This window comes from Lichenostomus cassidix, chromosome 3 (assembly GCF_008360975.1).
Source record: "Lichenostomus cassidix isolate B80296 chromosome 3, HeHo_3.0, whole genome shotgun sequence".
NCBI lineage: Eukaryota > Metazoa > Chordata > Aves > Passeriformes > Meliphagidae > Lichenostomus > Lichenostomus cassidix.
In genome coordinates, this window is record NC_139483.1 from 45,263,842 (window position 1) to 45,278,285 (window position 14,444).

The following is a 14,444-nucleotide window of genomic DNA, read 5'->3' on the forward strand; positions in this document are numbered from 1 at the left end:
CTGGAAGTAAGAGAGTATTATTAAAAATATATAGATTAGATACTGGCAAGGAATTTAATTGTCCTTTACCCATTTAACTGCAAAGATATATTTTTTTAGTATCTTTAATCTTGCTAGATTGTTTATTTGTGTAATTTATATCTTTGCTATACACAGCATTCTTAAATCTTCAGGGGTCAGCAGATGTAAGTACAAAAGATAGGTTTGGTTTAATGCAGAGTACTTCACAACAGTGGGTATGACACAGGGTCTAATGAAAATGTTATTGTTTCTTCATAGGTTGCTATTCTCATAAAGGGAAAATGAAAAGGAGGTAAAATTATTCCCCTTCATATTTAGGGCAGAGGCATTCTCCCAAAAAGTAGACAGTCTCAATTCAATTCCCTTCTCTCCTTTGAGGGGCCTGTGGCAGCATCTCCTGACTCCCAAGATGATGGCCTAATAATCAAGCTGCAGGAAATTCTGCAGGGATGTGATCTCAATCTCTCCTTTTGACACCATTTCACTTTGCATTAATAATTAAATTTTCATCACAGGGCTGATGATGAAAATAGAGGATGATACCAGCTCTGCTACTTTTACTGTGAATCCAATTATTTTCTATTGCTTTTCTCAGAAGTCTGCAAAGATGAAATATTAAGTTATAAGTCACATTAAGTGTTGCATTTAATACAGAAGTATTTAATATTTTCTTCACTACATGCTTTCCTTTATTCAAAGTCCTCTTGAAGACTCTATATCAAGCACAGAAGTTTCATGAAGAACTTCATATGCCTAATGAAAGAAAGAATGTTACAAGTTTGCATTACCAAAATGGCATTTTAGGGAACAGGGCATTACCATTTAATACATCTCATTTTTGTATATAGATTTCACTAGCCAATATTCCATTTCAAACATCCATAAACACAATTGCAAACTGACCTGAGCATCTTCAAACGTGTATCTTCCAGGCTCCTTCACATTCTGAGTGGTTTTGTCATAACTTTTTGAATCTAGGTTGATAGCACTGGGTGCACCTGGAGCAAGAAACTCTTGCCAGATTTCCTGGACGCGAGCAGGAACTTCACGGATTGGCCTCTTCTTCAGGTCTTCTACTGCTAACCAGAACCTATGGCACAATACAGCATCTTGACTTCCAGCTCAGGATAATCACTAATGAAGTGCCCACATTCTTCCTTGCTCTTAAAAAAGAAATTAAGTAACTGAAGTTTTCACCTAAAAATGCTAAAATAAGAAAAAGCTGAGTGATTTTATGTTGGGATCAGCATTCTGGCATACTGTCTCAAAGCAATCAATCCGCCTCTGGAAGCAATTATTAGAAGACTCTTCATGAGATGGGTAGGAATATCTTCATTACTTATGTATGGGTAATATGCTTACAGGAAGGTTTCCATTTAGCTGGAATTAAACTGAGACTTCATCTTGGCTGAACCACAAGGGCTTATATTACTTAGAAACTTTTCTGCTTTTTCACATTCCTTCAAAAACTAGTAATTTATATACTTGCTATCTACATGAATCTCTGATCCTACTAAATTCTAAACCATGTAACTAATTTTGTTACCCACAAGTCATGCATAAATTGGGAATGCATTTGGTTTGCTAATTATAATCTAATTTCTTTTTTCAGCATTCCATTTCTATGCATATTTTTGCTAAAAAATGCTGAATGGAATTACACATTCTCTGTTCTGCAGCTGAGCAAACCAACATTGGGCAACCAGATGCCATGCAGCCAGTTCATTTTATCCTCATTCAGTCTGGAGCCCCATTCTTAAAAAGGTCTTGAGCACTTTATGATCATAGCTAACTAGCTCGATTTCATTATTTCATTATTTCTTCTATTGGTGTTCAGACTCCCTCATGGCACAAAATAATCCTAAATTCATTTAGGATCCCATCCTTAGACATGGTTCAGACCACTTAGTTCTCTACCAAATCCAAGAGCTCAACTGAAGTTTGACTTTGTTAAACATGCAATATATACCAGTGCAACTTTTCATTGTTGTTCTGACGCAGCTGAGCCTATGAAACAGATAAGCTGAGCCTTGAAGTGATTTAACTTTGGAACAGCTGGATTTTCCAAGGCTTACAAATAAATTGGATGTACCTTTAATATGTGGTTCCACCCTACTTACACTGTGAGATCAACTTAAGCTCTCTTATCTGAGTTCAACAAGGATGGGATAGGAGAGAGGAACAGGGAAACTGTACTCAGACCTCCAAGTAAGCAAAATTATACCACCCTCAATCCAAATTCTAATTTCATTATTGCAAAAACCCTTATGAGAGGATAGTAAAGCATAGCAAACTTTACAATATTCCTGCTATAAAGTATTCTTCACCTGAGAAAATTTATCTTTCAGGAAACAATTATTCCTTCATGGTCATGTTTTGAAATTTCTTTGCAGCTCAGATGAAAGGAGCCTGTATGTCCACAAACTAGTATGTCAATTTCACTCTACTGAGAAGACTGTTTCAGGTATTTCTACAGCCTTCAATTTCAACAGTATCTAAGAACACTTTCTTTTCATCTAAGATTCTCCAAGAGACAGAAAAGCAATATTGCCCCAGTTTTGAAAATATATTAATAATGTAATAATGTACAGTGGTTTTTCCAAGGTCACAAAGGGGGTCAGTGCCAATAGAACTCCAGTTTCAAAAATTCTGGATAGCATCACTTTTACTTTTCAACTACAGTGTGAACTGAACATAGTTCTGCACAGAGCCTGGGGATGTATCCTGAGAATATGATGACAATCTAGCAAGAAGAGAGGCCTCATAACTCAAGTTTAAAAACTGCATCACTCATAAACTCTAATTCAATTCACTCTCTCAAATTTGGGCAACTTGCTTTGGTTTCCTTAAGCTGCTTTCGATATTTGCATTTAAAAGCACATATCCTGCAGTGCTAACCCCTTCAAGTGCATCTTCTGTCACTGACTGATTGCTCATGTGTCTCCAAGTCAGGTAAGGAACACAAAAATAAAAGGGAAGGATACTCTTTGTAAACACACATTTTCTATCTCCCTGCAGACATCCTGTGGATCTAGCTCAAAGATGTCACTTCCTTGTTTGTTCCATTGTATCACAGCCAACCCTTCTGGAAGTCACCACAAACGTGCCTTATAATTCTATTTTCTGTCGCAAGTAAACTGTTTTCATATAGGAGGTTATACTCAGTTATAGGGAAATAGATGGGAAATAATTTTTAAATAAATTTAACTTGTATGCTTGCAGCATAGAATAGGTAGGTTGTATAGACCCATTCTTACAGGCTGAACACCAGTTTTTTGACAGATTACTTTAATTTTACGCTTCTAACAATAGAATTCAAAGACTTTATTAAAATGTGAAGTTCTAAATATAGAAGCCTCTCTAAAATTGGGAAGAATTATGATTTCTGTGTTATGTCTAGGGTGCTTAATTCACAGCCAACACACATTCTAAGATTTTAATCTACTTACTTATCTTTTTAGAAAAGATGCCTGCCCTCCTCCCACAGAGAGTTGAATTCAAACATTCAAAGTTAGGAAATGACAAAAATAAGGCTGCCCCCTCTTGCATTTTCAAAAATAACTTTTTCCAATATCCCATGGCAACCAATAGCACAGATGAAGTTGAAATGGAGTCAGCAAGACCTCAGCACAGGGCCTCAAATCAAGAGCTCCCTGTACCCTTTACAGCTCTCTGCCTCATTGGGCTGTGACCAGAGCAAGGGAGGACTCCTGTAGCAAACAGCACAAGGTCTGCAACACTAAATATGTGCAAGGGCAGGAGAGGGGAGATGGGCAACTGCATTTTCTGGACAATTTTATACACAGGCTTAGTGCTACTTTGTGTAAGGAGTTCAGTCTGGCTGCCCTTAGATGAAATGGTACCTCCTGTTGGTGGAGGTTTGCTTTTGCCTTGGAGACCTTTTCTTGAAGATACTCAGCACTGTTTGAACAGAGACCTGAGGAGCTGGGTGTAATCCTCACTGCTGCCCTCCATCCCAGCATTTGGGCTCCCACACACTGGATCACACTCCAGACACACAGAAGAGTGAGAGGGTGCAGTGTGTGGCAGTAGTAGCCACATGGACTGGTAATACACATATTTGCAAGATATCCAGGGATTATGTTTTCCAGCTGGATTACTTTCAGAGCCATGGTGGCCTCCTGGATACATAGCAAAGCTGCAGCACAACTTCTGTCCCAGTAACTGACCTAAATGCCAGGTGCAGCCAGACCCCAATCCAAGCTAATCAGTTAAATTTAGCCCATAGGAACAACGAGTGAGAGAAAGGCTGCAGTGGTTCTCCACAAAATGGTGTGAGATGTAATGGAAACAGTGAAGTGGGAATTATGTGGGCTTTGCACTCAGTGCATGTAAAACAAGCCAGAGGCCAGACCTTACAGCATTTTCAGAAAAAGCAAAAAAAAACCTAAACAAACTTCATGAATAAAATCACATAATATTTTTTCTGGGGCAGGAAACACTGCTCTCTGATTTCTAGATTCAACCTTCTTGCCAATTACAACTTCAAGCTTCAAGGCATAGTAGAACTGAAGGACTTCAAGAATATTACAGAGAAAATCAATAAATCTTGCAACTAGTTCCTTCTCATCTCCTGTGAAGAAATGGCAACCTTGATGGGACTTGGCATTTAAGCTTGAGTCTGAATGAGAAATAACACACAGACAATTTCAGCTTTGAGGATTAAATTTTAGTCAATTTATTAGCACCCAAAACAGGGCCTAATAATTGCCAGTGTAAAGCATAAAAATAAACATCTCATAAAATCTCAGCTTGCAGGGGGATGCTTAGACAAAAATTACTGAAGGAAAACATCCAAATCAAGCAAAATTCTCAGTCGCCCTCTTCTTTTTCTGGACAACAAGAATGCAAAGTCCCTTTTCCATATTTAGTCACATTTTACAGAGCTACTAAATGAGCATCAAAGGAAGGGACAAGGGGTCCAGTGGCTTTTCCTTTTATGTATCACAGAAGCTAACCTGTCACCACACTCCCTTCACTAACCTATGAGGTTTTTGCAGTCCTAGAGCTGCTTTGGATATCACATCCACTGAAATACTGCACAATGATTTGGAGAGGCTTTCAGTCGGGCAGGTCTCAAATGATTAAATCTTTACAGACTCAAATGATTAAATCTTTACAATTCCTACAAAATAACCACTTGGGAGCAAACCTACAGTCATCATACATATATTAAGTTTCCAAAGAATTCTGCTGCATTACAGACAAAGGAAGGATAAGAAGAGGAATTCAATTTCCTACAGGAATTAAAGAAATTAGGTCTCTGGGCGCCATGTTGCAGTAAGATTGATTTCATAACCTCACTCTCTTTGAAAAGTCCTTTTTTTAGTACTTGGACAGCCTTGTGACCAAGCTCAATAGTACTGGATCATGCTCAAACTTTAGTCTTGTGAATTTTAAACAATAGTCACCATTTTTGTAATAGGCAGTGGGAATTTCATAAATCCATTATCCAAATCATATGTTAATTTAGCTATTTGTTCTGTGTATTGAGCAGCACACAAAGCAATTCTTAAAAAAATCTGCATGGTAACAAGAGATCACAAGTCATAGCCTGCGTTAGGTGAGTGCAAAATCCAACCTGCAAACTGCAGCCACACTGTAATGAAGTTACTGCACTGACGGAACTGCTTAGACAGTTTTATTCCTTTGCTATGCTTAACAACACTCCTTTAGAGAGTGAAATACTATTCAGCCCAATTTACAGGCAAAGAAAAAGCACAGAGATACAAAGTAAGAAGGGAAAACCTGGTTGTATTCCTGATCACTACACAATTCTTAGTATTAAATCACAGCTCAAATTCCTTCATCCCTTTTGTGTTCCTTAAGACAGGATCTGTATCCACCGAGAATGATATCCTCAGACAGCTTAGACACTCTCAGTCGAAGTTAATGAAACAGCAGCTCTGGGACTTTTTGCTATGTAAGATAATTGCACTCGAATAGAAATGGTGTATCAGGTAGACATCATTCCATGGTTTTGGTATTTCTTTCACCAAAATGAGGTATAAGACATCTAATCCACTAATACTGGAGCTCCTGTCATGCCTGCAGTCCCTGCTGTATCCTGTGTGCTCTGTTTGAAAGCTTGAATGCAGGGTCCCAGCTGTCTATCCAACTATAGGCTTGGCAGTGTTGCAAATTTTATCATGATTAGATCTGTGAAAGTACAAGCACCAGCAAGTGATTTGAGTCGAATTTTTTGCAGTGGGAAGATGTGAGTGGTAATAATTACTTTTCTCTAGGTGGCTGTCAAAATAAAAATAAATAAAAAATACCACTCAGAAACCCCCAAATTGCCATGATGGAGTCAACAGGTGAGCAAAGAAAGTGGTGGTCCTCCAAGGTTTATTCAGTGGTAATGCTTGAAATCATCAAGCTTTTCATTTCTGTTATTGACATCTAAAACATTTTGGCAGCCATACACAACAAGCTTTACAAATTCATGTTTTCTAACCTAACTTTACTATGTGAATCTAATGCTGGATTGATTTCCCTACAGCTTGAGAATTTAAAACCATAATTCTGAGCTTCTGAAACAGGGGGTTTTTTTCAGTTAATTATCACAGAAAGCACCTTTTCAGAGCAAATTTTTCCCCTGCCTGGCCTTTAAGATCATATTCACCATTACTCAGATATTATATTTTATAATGCCAATAAAATAATTTAGAGGGAGAAACAGAAGAATGGGTGGCATGTCAAGGAATCTTCTCTGAAGAAATTTCTTGAGGGAATTTTTCTGGATCAGTCACTTGCAGTTTGCCTGTGGTTAGTGTTGTAAATAGGATTAGACGAAAGAGTTAGGGATTATGCTGGTAGCAGTCTAGCTGGCAGAGAGACAAATTAATCACAGAAAAGCACCAGTAACTGCAGCACACACTGGGCTCAATAGGTCCATGTTTGAACAGCTGCTCAGCATAACAAATTACCAGGATGCTATTTAAATAATAATTTTTTAAAAATTACCTTTTCTTTTCTTGGTACTATTCTGATTTTTAAAAATTCATTTTACCAATTGGACTTTTTAATAAGAAAAATCTGTATCTGTGACTAATAAAGTCATCAACATACACATACAGGTCAGGCTGTATTTGTGATGCAAAATTAATTTTTGAATATGAACATGGTCAGCAACTTAGAGAACTCCAACTCCAATTAAAAATTAAAATTAATAAATGACAAATTAAAATTAACAACAAGGAAAGCCATGTAATTGCTCAGCATTTATAAATCAACACCATAAATATTAAATGCCTCTTTTAAGATGCTACAAAAGTGTAATTTTACTATGAATGGCTGCACCACTTTTGAGTGAGAACTGACATAGGAAAGAAGTAAGTTAGGATCATTCTGAGTTCTAGAATGTAAATGCAAATAGGAATTTATACTACTTATGTTATTGGTGAATGGAAAGGGATACAGATGACATCTGACAAGAAGGTGGAATTAAGAAAAAAAAATGTTGCCTATGTTTTTGTGCTATGTTCAACCTAATTTGTCTATAGAAAAGCTGTTACTAATCCTTCTGAAATAACTCTTACTGAAATATTTCTTTCTTGGAACAGCAAAACCAAAACATGTTATTAGCCAATGGATGGACTATCATTTTTTAAAATCAAATAATTTTTCTCCTCACTTAAAAGTAATTCTGTAAAGATACTTTAAAAAAATATACTCTTCATACACTGGGAACACTCTTCCATTTTGCAGTTAGGGAGCAATTTGAGAGCTAGGTGTCACCCTTCTTCATTTTTGTCAGATCCAAAAGTACCAGAATACTGGTGGAGATTTTCAAAACGATTCCCAGAAACCTGATCAACAGTGAGTCTGTGATTTTTACTTTTAGATCCTTTATCTATTTTTTAACTTTTTTCATTTCACCTATCTCATAATATTTGACTTAAAAAAGGTATTGAACAGGCTTTGAATGAGTCAATGTTTCATACCTGTTTAACAAGACAAGCTGAGAGAAAATTTCTTACATGAGTAGTCTTACCAAAAATGGAATGGAAAAATATGCTTCATGTAAATCTCTGTTAACTATATGAATCTTTTCCTCAGCCTGTATATGAAAGCAGGCAGCAATCTGGATGAATTAGTTCTGAATGGTAAGGAAAACTTTGGAAGGGGTCAAAAAATGAAAAGTATCAGGAAAAAAAACCCAACAACCCCAAAGCAAAAGACCAATGTATCTTATAAGCTACTAAAAAATGAAAAAGCTCTCATTTACCTTAAATTTTCTGAACTGAATTCTGACTCCAGGAATTTCAGAAACTGCTCTCTTCCCACCGGGTCTTTCAAAGCTTCATCCATGCCAAATCCCCATCGTTTCACCCTCTGCTGTCCTGGCTCTTTGCTACAAAAGCAAAAACAACAGAACCCAAAGTGAGCAATATTTCAGTATTCTAATACTTTGTGCTCCTAATTTAGACTAAGTTCTAAAATTCCATGGTTTTCTCACTTTTAGATTGCTCATATCTGTGCAATGTTCAGCAATGAGCAAACAGGCTGTTAGTACTTAGACAGGATGAAGGTAATACACAGAAGGATAAAGATTTCCAACCAGGAATGTTTTCAGATTTTAAAAGCTGTCTTTTTTTTTCACTGTACTAGAATCCTTGAAACTGGTTACTGTAACATTTCACACAGATTTATTAATCCATAGCACTTCCCATCTTAAAAAACTGTAAAACTGGGAAGACCAAAAGGATATCTCATTGCCCTTCTACCTCAGTATTTTCCTGCAACACCTTTGTCAGAAACCTTCACATTTCCAGAAAAGTGTGTTATAGCCTTCCAAAGAAGAAATAAAATTGTATACCTTGCCTCCAGCTCCCAGAAAGTGGTGTCGTCTGATATCCAAGGGTTTGAGGGATCAGGGGGCACAAGAAAAGGATCATATTCCAAATACTGCTCTGTATAAGCTAATAGACTAGGAAAATAAAAGCATCAAACATTGTCATGTCAGGAGGTGAGGAAAGCTGATCAGGTTACCCCAGTTAAGTTCCCTTGCATCAACCAAACCATATTAATTCTGTGTGCACACACCCGTCAGGCAGCAGCAAGCTCAGGGTGGAATAGGTTTTCCCAAGCCTTTTAGAAGTGTCCCACTGAAGAAGGAGGGGCACTCAGATCTACCAAGAGTAGAAGTAAAATAAGTTTCCAAATACTTCCACATAGCTCCATTTAAGGTTCCTTTAGGCTCCAATAAATTAGATCATGCCACCTCTTCCATGAACATTTGTTTTCATAAAGAGACATGTTTTATATCCCTGTGGTTTTAATTATCAGTTCCTTTAAAATCTGTTCTACAACACTGCATGTTACACAGGTTATATTTATTGGCCCTGCAGCCGCTAATACTCCTTTAATTTTCTCTTAAGTATAATTAATATTTTTATTATTTCCTAATCAAATGACACTGTTCCCAAGTTTATTTTTTCAAAAATAAAGCAAATATTTTTCAAATTTTTTTTATATTTATGAATTAGTCTGACTCAGTTGCAGACACTAAAAACTTTGCTTGTATTCTGGTAATTTACATCTCCCATTGTCCTTATTCAAGCTTTCTGTTTCCTTTGGCCTCATAATTTTTTTAAAATTATTAACAAGTGAGGACAACTATTCTCTCTTTTCAATTCCTATTATTTAGTTGAGGACAACTATTCTTTCTTTTCAATTATATTTAGTGTGCATTGTATTTTTACTGTTCAGCAGACAAAAAAACTTAACCTGCTTTCTTTATAAATAAATATTTATATGTATTTGCGTATATATGCACACATACACATATATAAGTGGATATGTGCCTGTACATATGCACATATGTATATGAGAAGATGAAGAGCAATTTGTATTTGGCTTAATTTCCTTTACTAAGCCTTATGCAGCTCAGTTTTCTGCCATGTTGTGCTTTTTTTACTTGCTTTCTAGCCCACTCCTGACAAATTTTGTTCTTATCTGGAGATAGATTCCTACTAGTGTTACATCTCTGACCCAAACTAAGCTCAGACTCACTTTGTTCAAGCACTGACTGAGCTCCACACCAATCAGTTTCCTTGCTTCATCAGTGATTGCCCTTCTGAAATATCAAAACAACAATCCCAGACCTATTCCCATTTATCCTCCCTGCCAATGCAAGGTGAAACTTGCGATCACTTTGTCGGAAGCTCTTTCAATGACTCGGGTTTATCAGAAATGCATCATGGAATATCTGGGCCATCTTTTATCACTAAAAAAACTACATACTTCTCCACTTAAAGTAAACTCTCATCAGTTATTTCTATGATATATGAGTTCCCATGTCTCTCTTTGAAGAGCTATTTGCTCTGAACAGCTCTTTGAAGCTATTTCATACTGACATTTTCCCAATAGTTATCAGTCTAATTGAAAAAAAAACCCAGAAAAAGTGACAATATACATACCTCTCTGCAACTTTTGACATTTTTAATCTATGTCTGTCTAATTGCATTTGCCAGTGCTTAATCTGCAAGAAACGAAGGCAAAGAGTTTTATGAGTAATTTATTGCTTGACTCTATTTCTATAACTTTTTTTATTAGGAATGTAATTGAACCTTAATTTGTCCTAGGGCACAGAAGAGAAATATATCTGAATTAAAACAACATTTCACCAGTGTAGTTCTAGAATAAATGGAATTTTCCATTAAAGAGAAAAGATCATACCAAGACAAAAAAATGTGCCCAATATAACATATTCCCTAAAGATTCATCAACAGAAATCCAATTAGCCCTTTTTTAGGTTTGTGAAGCAAACTTCAGGCATTTACCTTCTCCAAATTCTAACATCTCAGGAAAGACTAACAAAGCTTTAACAGTAGATAAATGTGTGAACCTATAAATGCACACATGGAGTATTAAGTATACTCCCAAACCTCAAATCAGTGTTGAAAGGAAGAGCAGGCTGTCTACTGCTGAAGGGGCTAAGGGGCTTAGCTATACGAAGAACCCACTCACTGGCCTACTTCCCACTGCCTTTAGATATTTAATGCAAGATAAAAAAAAAAAAATTCAGATTTTTGTCTTGTTATTTTTAATGAAGTTACATGCTTAAATCCATGTATCTTGAGACAAGGAAAAACTTTATGAAATGTTTGCTAGAGCTGTTTTGAATAACTTCCCAGCTACAGTAATTTTTGGTTTTATACCTCCTTTCCTAAAAAGTTCATTGAAAAGTATATGTTTGTAGTTATGTTCCAAACCTCTTGGTGTAGTTCATCTTCTGTGGGTGGCTTAGTCTCTGGTACTGGCGTGTGGGTAGGGCTGTGACTTCGAATGTCATTTTGTAAGCCATAGACAGACTGTGCAAAAAAATATGGGACAATGATAGTTGCTTTCAGACAATACTTTTTACATACACTCATAGTAATTGTCATGGTTTTGTACATTGTGCTCAAGAAGTTAGCCAAGACCACCTTTTCCTAAAGAAATTGCAATAACCCATGCACTAAGAGAAAATTGTGCTTCTGTGCTAGAGTGTAAAATAATGACCCCCAAACTCTCACTATTCCATAAAGCCACAGAACAAAGGATCTGCTTTTATTGGGTCTCTGTATTAACATCATTGTAAACATGGGGAATGACACTGAGAGATGCTGTTACAGTGAGTGGAGATGACTGGTAGTAGGAGTATCCTGAAAGGTACGCTTACACATGGATTATTGGGATGATTCCCAAAGTTCCAATTACTGTCTGGTAAATTACACTAATCTGGACCTTTCACTACAATAAATAAAGATAAAACTTCCTCTAAATCCACTTTCCTTCTTAAAACATACTTTTCTATGGGTCAACATATAAATGTACCTCAAAGGAACTACTTTAAAGTGGGAGTCAATCTACATTGTTATGGTGCAAAGGATTTAAAAGTGTTGAGCAATGCATCTGTACATCCCTAAAGAAGTTACACTCTAATTACAACCTAATTTAGATACAGCTAATTTCTTCCACAATTTCTGGTCATCCATTTTGGGTATAACTGTAAAATAGAGACACCCTTTCCATTAAGACCAGGACAAGAACTTATGTTAGGGTTTACACTGCATTTTTAATTTTTTTTTCCTTAATTACTGACAGAAACCTTGAAATATGCTTTATTCAATCTACTAAATAACATTAATAGAGCATGCAAAAATGAATTTTATGTTCAAAATCTCTTTGTATTTCTCCAGAATCTTATGTGATAGCATTTACTTAGCATTAGCAAATTTGTTAATACTAATTCAACTAAGAGTTTATGAAATATTAACATACATTCATGCATTTGTTCCTTGCAACTGTAAGAAAAAAATGTTTTAAGAAACTATGGAAATTTATGCTATAAATTTCCTCCATCTCCTGTTTTTGATTTAATAACAGTACTTACCTTTCTTGTTTTATGTGGATTTCTCATCCTTGAAGATTTTTTTATATCCACTTCAGTAGTGTTTACACAGCCAGGCTATTAAAAGAAAGAGAAAGGAAAGCAAAAGGCTAAATCTGTGAAGGACCTTCACTGAGATACTCCTCTTCAGTGTGGAAGACTGAAAAATAAATTCCACACCATGAAATTGAAATAAAATAAATTCTCAAGATAACAGAAACCAATCACCGGTGTCTGCTTTGGTTTTGCCAAGGAAGACATCTAACAATCCCCCTAAGAAGCATGGCTGACCAAACGAGACAAAATAAACAGAACTGTGCAATATTCACCTCAGCTGTGAACCTCAGGCTCCCTTCAGGAGCATCTGGTTTTGGGTCAATTTTTAAAGATGATCTCCTTTTAAAACAAAATGAAAGAAAAAGTACCAAAACAGAATTTGTTTCTTCAGAAAAGAAAGGGAAAAAACCAAACCAAAACAACAAAACAGACTTCTGCAGCCTAACCAGAAGACTGACAGCCTACATAAAATGCCTCTCGACGCATCAGATTTGGTTTTCAATGGTTCATTCTCACAACTCTGTGGCATCCCAAAGTACACAAGTACTCTTGTTTCTCCTAATGCATCTTCCTTTGACACTTCCCTTTAAGTACAAAATCTGTGTCGCTGTTGAGCAGCTAGCAGAGTAATGAAAGCACCAGTTCTCAGTGGCAAGAAGGAATGACCTTTATTGTTTTGATTTCATCATATATATAGAGTTTTCAAAAGTCACCCAGATTGGTCAGTCAGAAGCCTTCCCCCAGGCCTGATTGGCCAGGCCTGCACTGTCCAAGTTCTGGGACACTGTTCCAACAACATCCAAACTTTATCTTTATTTATAAAACACAAGAAGAATTCTCGTGGGAAAAACCTGTGCTAGCCACAAATCTGTCCGTAAATCTGGTTTTTACCTGTTGCTGGAAACTACTACTAATAATATGTGTTCTGCTCTTAGGTGAGTTTTATCTATTGATTTTAGAGGGATTACATTTGACACTGAGTGGAAAGTACAAAATCTGCTCTCTACTGGGAGCAGATTTTTAGAGAAAGTAGGTTAGGGGTTTTTTAATGGAGGTAGCTAGATATTGAATTTACTTGTCCAGCCAAGCTGGACTAATTATTACTCTAATGATACAACATCAGTCTTCTTATCATAATGTAAAATGCTTGATGTGACTGTAAATTTTCAAAGACAAAATTATAAAAATTCCTTAATAAGGCAGAGCTAAGAAACAAATAGCATTCTTTAAACAGAGCAATAGTACTTTGCCTCTGGAAAATATTCCAAATAAATTATTTTTTTAATCCAGTATGGTTTTTTCAATGAATAAATAAATAAGTTTCTATTTTAAAGTAATAAATTAGTGTGCATTTGATCATACTACATTTGCAGTAGGAACTACTGCATTACCCCATTGCTAAGAATAAAAATAGATAATATTCTTAGGGCTGCATCTGACACGCAAAAATTGGGAAGGTACCCTTTATGTTTCTGAACAAAAATGGTGGGTTTTAAACTCAGAAATAACTTGCAACTCTCAAAGTAAAAGGTTGAAAAATACAAAGTTCTGCATGATGGTCATTTTAAAAGCAGAAAGAAACTTCCCAGGGCAGTATACTGAGATATAAAGTTAAAAATCCCGAACAAAACAGTGCATCTACTTTAGGATTACAGTAGCAGCTGGCAGTGAAGAAGGCAGGGGCTTTAACAACATCTACAGCCTTTGAATGTAACAATTTGAATAGCAGGCACACTTACATAAGGCACAAACTGTTATTTGTTCAGTTTTCAGTTATGGTTTGTTAAAAGCGTGTCCTAAAAATGGAGAGGGAAAAAAAAAAAAAGGCATAAACTTCATCTGAAGCCTCTTATTTTTAAGGATTTCAAGCCCACCAGCAGCAAATTGGTACAGACAGCTCTTGCAACTTGCCTGGGTAACTTACATGCCAGAATTGTGCAGAGTGATGCAAGTGACACAAGAAATT

At 36.2% G+C, this 14,444-nt stretch overlaps 1 protein-coding gene across 6 annotated transcripts in view; it reads right to left on the bottom strand.

Moving 5' to 3' along the window:
• RGS7 (regulator of G protein signaling 7) overlaps positions 1-14,444 on the bottom strand; it is a 267,321-nt gene that overhangs the window by 30,539 nt on the left and 222,338 nt on the right. For all 6 annotated transcript variants that reach the window (XM_085055561.1, XM_085055563.1, XM_085055560.1 and 3 more), the window contains exons 10-15: positions 12,425-12,499; positions 11,262-11,360; positions 10,467-10,528; positions 8,864-8,974; positions 8,273-8,398; positions 925-1,111 (exon numbers count right to left, since the gene is read on the bottom strand). In XM_085055561.1, coding sequence (XP_084911687.1) covers positions 925-1,111; positions 8,273-8,398; positions 8,864-8,974; positions 10,467-10,528; positions 11,262-11,360; positions 12,425-12,499 — 660 coding nt within the window. The remainder of the gene's footprint in view (positions 1-924; positions 1,112-8,272; positions 8,399-8,863; positions 8,975-10,466; positions 10,529-11,261; positions 11,361-12,424; positions 12,500-14,444) is intronic.